Source organism: Cebus imitator, unplaced genomic scaffold (assembly GCF_001604975.1).
Source record: "Cebus imitator isolate Cc_AM_T3 unplaced genomic scaffold, Cebus_imitator-1.0 Scaffold372, whole genome shotgun sequence".
Lineage (NCBI taxonomy): Eukaryota > Metazoa > Chordata > Mammalia > Primates > Cebidae > Cebus > Cebus imitator.
The window spans coordinates 914,411-922,684 of record NW_016107687.1 but is presented as its reverse complement, the minus strand read 5'-3'; the positions used below and the strand labels follow the sequence as shown (position 1 = coordinate 922,684).

The 8,274-nt window shown below is 37.4% G+C and overlaps 1 protein-coding gene across 1 annotated transcript in view; it reads left to right on the top strand.

Moving 5' to 3' along the window:
- The window catches only part of XPOT (exportin for tRNA), a 38,886-nt gene that overhangs the window by 14,729 nt on the left and 15,883 nt on the right, over window positions 1-8,274 (top strand). The window contains exons 6-15 of the mRNA XM_017507309.2: window positions 549-767; window positions 1,740-1,924; window positions 2,026-2,194; window positions 2,908-3,144; window positions 3,991-4,029; window positions 4,303-4,365; window positions 5,871-5,995; window positions 6,323-6,467; window positions 6,618-6,737; window positions 7,096-7,190. Of these exons, the coding sequence (XP_017362798.2) occupies window positions 549-767; window positions 1,740-1,924; window positions 2,026-2,194; window positions 2,908-3,144; window positions 3,991-4,029; window positions 4,303-4,365; window positions 5,871-5,995; window positions 6,323-6,467; window positions 6,618-6,737; window positions 7,096-7,190 (1,397 nt within the window). The remainder of the gene's footprint in view (window positions 1-548; window positions 768-1,739; window positions 1,925-2,025; window positions 2,195-2,907; window positions 3,145-3,990; window positions 4,030-4,302; window positions 4,366-5,870; window positions 5,996-6,322; window positions 6,468-6,617; window positions 6,738-7,095; window positions 7,191-8,274) is intronic.

Here is an 8,274-nt window from a genome sequence, read left to right as displayed (position 1 = left end):
AAAGTGCTTGGATTACAGGCGTAAGCCACCACGCACGGCCTCTCTTTGGCTCTTAAAGGTGAGCCCTCCTGGACAGCCTCTCCACAAGAGCCCCTTATAAAGGGCCAGTTGAGTTCTTTTCAGTTAATTTTAGCTAATCTTAACACATAAAGCAATTGTGTAGCTAGAGTTTTTAATTTTCCTTAAAGAGCAAGTAGATAGAAGAAAAACAGTTTTTTTTCCTTCTTAGGAGATTATAGGAGCTATTAAAACTGCACATGAAACTTCTCTGTCAAAGTGTAAGAATGAGGAGTGATCATTACAGCCTTTAATGGTTTATTTAATTGTTCTTCAGCTGGCCAATTACTTAAATACTTTTGATGATTTTGATAATCACAATTATCGAAATATTTTGAAATAATCATAATTATCAAAATATTTTGAAGCATATTTGTTACCTAGTTTATATGGGCCATGTTGACGTTTGATGAAGCTTTGCCTTTTAATGATAAAAGTGATTCTGGGTCTTTTCAATTTACATTTAATTTTATGGGCTCTTTCTTTGTCAGATGCTGAATCCTCAACCAGAGAAGACCTTTATACGAAATAAAGCCGCCCAAGTCTTTGCCTTGCTTTTTGTTACAGAATATCTCACTAAATGGCCCAAGTTTTTTTTTGACATTCTGTCAGTAGTGGACCTAAATCCAAGGGGAGTAGATCTGTACCTTCGAATCCTCATGGCTATTGATTCAGAGTTGGTGGATCGTGATGTAGTACATACATCAGAGGCAAGTAGCTAACCATGAATTTTTTATATTTAATCTAAGTTTTGTAGGAGATAATGGGCACATAATAAAAGGAGCAGAAAAGTTTTATTTCTTGAGGTAAACTTTAAGTTACATAATTATAAATTTATCTAATGTTTTGGATTTTATTTCATGAAGGAGCTCAGTCCTGGTTATTTTTTTTCCAGATGTATATTGAAGTTAAAGTGTTATGTTAAAATTTTTTTTTTGAGATGGAGTCTTGCTTTGTTGTCCAGGCTGGAGTGCAGTGGCTCAATCTTGGCTCATTGCAACCTCCGCCTCACAGGTTCAAGTGATTCCCCTCAGCCTCCTGAGTAACTGGGACTACAGGCACATGCCACCACCGCCCTTCTAAGTTTTGTATTTTTTGTAGAGACAGGGTTGTGCCAGGCTGGTCTTAAACTCCTGACCTTAGGTGATCTGCCTGCCTCAGCCTCCCAAAGTGCTGGGATTATAGGCATGAGCCAATGTGCCCGGTCTAAATTTTTAACTACCAAATGCTGTAGTGACATATACAAGTTGATTTTCTTATATGAATCTGTTGAGAAAAGTAGTCTCTATTTAATACTGCTGTAGAGTCCCTGAATAAGGAAGAAGCATTGCTTATGAATTGTCAATGCTGCTGCTTCTGTATTTTTCATCACATAGTATAAGTACTATGTTACTATATTGAGAAATAACTTACCATATGCTTAATATTTCTAAGCAATGCTTATTTATAGTTTGTGTTTAATAAGAAGTTAACTTTGGCACTGAGGAATAGAACAGAAAGAGGAAATACAAAGAATCACAGGATATGATCTTAGAGCTGGTAAATAGGAAATACTGGTAGGGAATGTGTTAACAAGTCCAAAAGTTGGATGTGGAGGAAATTACTCAGTGCACGTGTATACAGATATCAAACGTTATTTTGCGAGGTAATCTACTTTGTGCATTTGGTGTTTTGTATTTTAGGAGGCTCGTAGGAATACTCTCATAAAAGATACCATGAGGGAACAGTGCATTCCAAATCTGGTGGAATCATGGTACCAAATATTACAAAATTATCAGTATACTAATTCTGAAGTGACGTGTCAGTGCCTTGAAGTAGTTGGGGCTTATGTCTCTTGGATAGACTTATCCCTTATAGCCAATGATAGGTAAGCATGCCTGTAATTTTTGTAGTATAAACTTGTAAAATACCATATTTAAAATTCAGGACTTCGAAAATGTTACAATAATTTTATTGTCTCATTACCAGGTTTATAAATATGCTGCTAGGTCATATGTCAATAGAAGTTCTACGGGAAGAAGCATGTGACTGTTTATTTGAAGTTGTAAATAAAGGCATGGACCCTGTTGATAAAATGAAACTAGTAGAATCTTTATGTCAAGTATTACAGTCTGCTGGGTTTTTCAGCATTGACCAGGTTGGTAAACTTATATAAAATTATATATAAAGTTGTTAGAACAAACTGGGATAGGTTCTAAGTTAAATATAATAATAGTTTTTTCTATTTTTTCTAAATGTTATAAACTGTCCTTGAGATTATAATATAAACCGCTGCATCTAACCAAAATGTTTTTAGTAGCATTCTCCTTGGAGAACAGATTATACCAGTTCTTAAACTTGAAAGTCTTGGGTGGCGCCTGCAGTTGCACATTTCTTACAAACTCCCAGGAGATGCTGACACAACTTGTTCATAGTGGAATTTTTTTTTTTTTTTGAGTTGGAGTCTTACTCTGTTATCCAGGCTGGAGTACAGTGACATGATGTCAGCTCACTGCGCCCTCTGCCTCCTGAGTTCAAGTGATTCTCCTGTCTCAGCCTCCCGAGTAGCTGGGATTACAGGCGCACACCACAACACCTGGCCAATTTTTTGTATTTTTGGTAGAGACGAGGTTTTACTGCGTTAGACCGGTCTCGAACTCCTGACCTCAGGTGATCCACCTTCCTCAGCCTCCCAAAGTGCTGGGATTATAGGCATGAGCTACTGTACCCGGCCTGGAATTATTAAATATGTAATGTTATTTTAAAATTGAATCCTTTAATTAGCAATTGATTCATATTAAAGTTCAGTTTTTTTCTCTTACGCTTTAGTGTAGGTGGTTTTAAATGGAGATGTGTCTTGATTGCTTGTAGGAAGAAGATGTTGACTTCCTGGCCAGATTTTCTAAGCTGGTAAATGGAATGGGACAGTCATTGATAGTTAGTTGGAGTAAATTAATTAAGAATGGGGATATTAAGAATGCTCAAGAAGCATTGCAAGCTATTGAAACAAAAGTGGCACTGATGTTGCAGCTACTAATTCATGAGGATGATGATATTTCTTCTAATATTATTGGATTTTGTTATGATTATCTTCATATTTTGAAACAGGTAAGTTTTTGTTTTATTCTTTTTACTCAGTACATAATACAAAGGAGCCATGGAGAAGTGGGAAATGTAGAAAAATTAAAAACAAGAAAATACCCATAATTCTACTACCTAAAGATATTTACTGTTAAATATTAATGTATTTCCATCTTATTAAAAAAAAAACTTGGCCAGAAAATAGTTTCAGGTTCTAAATTCAGTAGACTAACTAGCTTCAGAGTTAGCTATAGATGTAGGTTATTTTTTAGTTTTGAACCTGTATTTACTCGTGAATATAGTTGAAATTTTCATAAGCATGGTTTGTTACCTTGATTTACATATACACCATTCATTTCTTATAAACAATTTTTTACAATTGAAGTTTTCCCCACTTCCAGAAAGAACTTGTAGGTGGTGTTAGTTTCTATAGTATAGCATTTAGCAATTAAAAGAGTTAGTAACTTATCAATATGATATTAGATGAAAGAGCCATTTCTGTATATTTGCATTGAATTAATTGCATCAAGTTAAGCTTAAATACCTTTCCAAATGACTTTAGTTTCTGTTTTATTGTAATAAACATAACATGTATCTTTACATATATTTTAAGAAATTACATGCATTGTGGAAAGGTATGATCACTATTGGTAACCCCATCGTACATCTCCCAACTAACTTGGGAAGCTGATGTGGGAGGATCACTTGAGCCAGTGAGTTGGAGGTTGTAGTGAGCCATGACTGCACCACTGCACTCCAGCCTGGCAATAGAGCAAGACCTTGTCTCAAAAAGTCTTTATTGATTAGAAAAATGTTCTGATATGCAGGTGTAACTTTAGGAAACCTAATAAGTTACTGCTTTCTTTTTAACAGCTTACAGTACTCTCGGATCAGCAAAAAGCTAATGTAGAGGTAAAATTGACTTTATGTTTCTTTTAAACCAATGACAGATTCTTTGTAATTTCCCTTGAATTGGCCGGGCGCGGTGGCTCATGCCTGTAATCCTAGCACTTTGGGAGGCCAAGGTGGGTGGATCACCTGAGATCAAGAGTTCAAGGCCAGCCTGGCCATCACGGTGAAACCCCATCTTTAAAAAAAAAAATTGCCTTGAATTATAGCTTAATTTCAAATTATATCAAATTAGAAGGAGACAGACAACTATTTTCTTCTCAATTTTATTCTTAGGCAATCATGTTGGCCGTTATGAAAAAATTGACTTATGATGAAGAATATAACTTTGAAAATGAGGTAAGAACTTTTTTGTTGAGGAGTTTTAATTTTATTGTTTATTTATATCAAATTAATATTTCAAGTTTTGAGTGCGGTGGCTCACTCTTGTAATCCCAGCACTTTGGGATTCCAAGGTGGGCGGATCACAGGGTCAGGAGTTTGAGATCAGCCTGTCCAATATGGTAAAACCCCATTTCTACTAAAAAATACAAAAATTAGCCGGGCATGGTGGTGCACACCTGTAATCCCAGCTACTCAGGAGGCTGAGGCAAGAGAATTGCTTGAACACAGGAGGCAGGGGTTGCAGTGGGTTGAGATGGTGCCACTGCACTCCAGCCTGGGTGACAGTGAGACTCTCTCTCTCGAAAAAAATTCAAGTTTGTATTGTTTTGGGGCCCTTTAAAACATGAAGTTCTTGAAAAATTAGTTCATTTATATTGATACCAACCTTGGGTGAAATTAATAAAACCTCTTCCATTTTGATATTTTATCCATTAACAACACCTCCTTTTTTTTTCTTTGAGACAAAGTCTCACTTTGTCACCCAGGCTGGGATGCAGTGGTGCCATCTCAGCTCACTGAAACCTCTGTCTCCTGGGTTGAAGTGATTCTTGTGTCTCAGCCACCTGAGTAGCTGGGATTAAGGCATGTGCCATCATGCCAGCAATTCTTGTATTTTTAGCAGAGATGGGGTCTTACCATGTTGGCCAAGTTGGTCTCAAGCTCCTAACCTCAAGTGATCTGCCTGCCTAAGCCTCCCAGTGCTGTGATTACAGAATTAATCTGTAATTAATCCTGTCTGGCCCATTAATAGCCCTTTTACAAATGCTTTGTAGCATTGAACATAGTAAAATATTAATGTTAGTGATCATATTTCACTTTATATTTTATTGGAATGGTGAACTCCGGTCACAAGAGTGTACTGGCAGAGTGGAAATGAGGCACTGTAGACTTGTTCCAGTTAAAAGTCTTTTTCAGAATTGTGAGGGGGTCAGCTTCCCATCAAACATAAGGGCCATTGGTGCTTTCTAGGTATTCAGTCATGGTATTTGCTGCTAAGCTATGTTCTGAAGTGTTGTATTCCCTACCACAGGCATTCAAAAACTTAGGGTTATAAAAGGATAATGGTGGTAATGATGAACACACTGCACACTTGGGATGTGCCAGGCTCCTCACATTGAATATCTCCAGTTATACCATATTATTACCATTTCGTACAATGGACATTGACTCACAAGAATAAAAGTGCAAAGGTCTCAAAGCCCATTCTGGCGCTAGACTATTGTCTTTAACCTTGTTAGACTATTTCTGGCTTTAGGCTTTTGAGACCTATAGCTGTGTGCAGGAATACTTATTTATGAGGCAGAGGGAAGAAGTTACTAAGCATAATGTTTTCCTATGTAAATAGTGACAACATTTAAAAGTACGAAATATGTAAATGCAGAAGAATACAGAACTGGATATTTTCATGAATTTTAAGGTCTTTTAAGTTTTTTAAATGAGGATTTCAACCTGTATCATAGGGTGAAGATGAAGCCATGTTTGTAGAATATAGAAAACAACTGAAGTTACTGTTGGACAGGCTTGCTCAAGTTTCACCGGAGTTACTTCTGGCCTCTGTTCGTAGAGTTTTTAGTTCTACCCTGCAGTAAGTTTGTCATTGCTTTTGTAACAAGCTTACTACTTCTTTTGCTTTTTGATATGGGTCAAAATAAACAAGTTTACTTCTTTCACTCTTATTAGTTCATGTTACTTATTGAAATCTTATGTGTATTTCTGGAAACAATGCACTTGTCTTCTTGACTTATCTTGATCCTTTCTACCTTTGTCATGTATATTATGTTGCCTGAGAAAATTAACAATTGCTGTGACTTTTTAATTATTAAAAAGGCTTTTGTTGGTGTCTTACCCTGTGCATAATTTGCTGTATGAAAAATTTACCTTCAAATCTCACTGACATATTATACCTTGGTAGGAATTGGCAGACTACACGGTTTATGGAAGTTGAAGTAGCAATAAGATTGCTGTATATGTTGGCAGAAGCTCTTCCAGTATCTCATGGTGCCCACTTCTCAGGTGATGTTTCAAAAGCTAGTGCTTTGCAGGATATGATGCGAACTGTAAGTATACTGAAGATAATTTATTTTGAACATAAATTTTCTGTTTTCAGTATAAGCTAATGGAAGTTACTTATTAGAACTTAGTATATGTTAATACTGGGGCATTTTGATGTAATAAATAAGAGGTTTCTTAACTTTTTCCTGCTCTAGCTGGTCACATCTGGAGTCAGTTCCTATCAGCATACATCTGTGACGTTGGAGTTCTTTGAAACTATTGTTAGATATGAAAAGTTTTTCACAGTTGAACCTCAGCACATTCCATGTGTATTAGTAAGTATACATTTTTACTCTGGATTTTTGTTACTTTCTGTGAATTTCAGCTAATGAGTTGATAGTATCGTATTTTTCTGTCTATAACTTTTTTCATAGTCAAAAGCTCTCAGGAACGCTTGGCACATACTGAAAGTAACCCCTCCTCCATTTCTTTTAGATGGATAGTTTCTGCCCAATTAGTCATCTTAAACTAGCTCTCAAGCGTCTGTGTGTAGTTTAGAATTACTTTTATATTCCTGGTCCCTGCCTTTTAGGAGCTAAGAAGTAAAATTTGGTGTGAACAAAAATGTAGTATGACAATATCAACAAAAGTGTTGAAAAAGGGCAGAAATAGTAAAAGTACCTCTTTCTTTAGATGGCTTTCTTAGATCACAGAGGTCTGCGGCATTCCAGTGCAAAAGTTCGGAGCAGGACGGCCTACCTGTTTTCTAGATTTGTCAAATCTCTTAAGTAAGTATAAAATTGCAGCTATTATGTTTAGTTATTTTTTAAGTTAATGAATAGCTGTAAAACAATAGTAAAGACAGAATCAACCTAGGTGCCCATCAATGGTGGATTAGATAAAGAAAATATAGTACACATACACCATGAAATACTAAACAGCCGTAACAAAAAACAAAATCATGTCTTTTGCAGCAACGTGGATGCAGCTGGAGGCCTTTCTCCTAAGCAGATTACTGCAGAAACAAAAAACCAGATGTGACATGTTCTCATTTATAAGTAGGAGCTAAATCTTGTATACACACAGGCATAAAGCTGGGAACAAAAGACACTTGGGACTCCAAAATGAGGGAGAGAGTGGGGCAAGTGCTGAAAAACTTCCTGTTGGGTACTGTGTTCAACATCTGGGTGATGGGATTGGATCAATGGAAGCACAAACCTTAGCATCCCATGACATACCCTTGTAACAAACCTCCATGTGTACCCCCAAATTTAAAATGAAGTTGGAGGCCTGGCACAAAAGGTGGCCCATGCCTGTAATCCCAGTGCTTTGGGAGGCCGAGGCCAGTGGATCACCTCAGGTCAGGAATTTGAGACTAGTCTGGTCAACATGGTGAAACTCCCTCTCTACTAAAAATACAGAAAATTAGCTGGGCATGGTGATGGGTGCCTGTCATCCCAGCTACTTGGGAGGCAGAGGCAGGAGAATTACTTGAACCAGGGAGGCAGATTTGCAGTCAGCCAAAATCATGCCATTGTACTCCAGCCTGGGCAACGAGAGTGAAACTCTTTCAAAAAAATAAAATGAAGATGGAAATGAAAAAAAAAAAAGAAGACATAAAAATTATTTTCTAGGGGCCGGGCGCCGTGGCTCACGCCTGTAATCCCAGCACTTTGGGAGGCCGAGGCGGGTGGATCATGAGGTCAAGAGATCGAGACCATCCTGGTCAACATGGTGAAACCTCGTCTCTACTAAAAATACAAAACATTAGCTGGGCATTGTGGCGCGTGCCTGTGATCCCAGCTACTCAGGAGGCTGAGGCAGGAGAATTGCCTGAACCCAGGAGGCGGAGGTTGCGGTGAGCCGAGATCG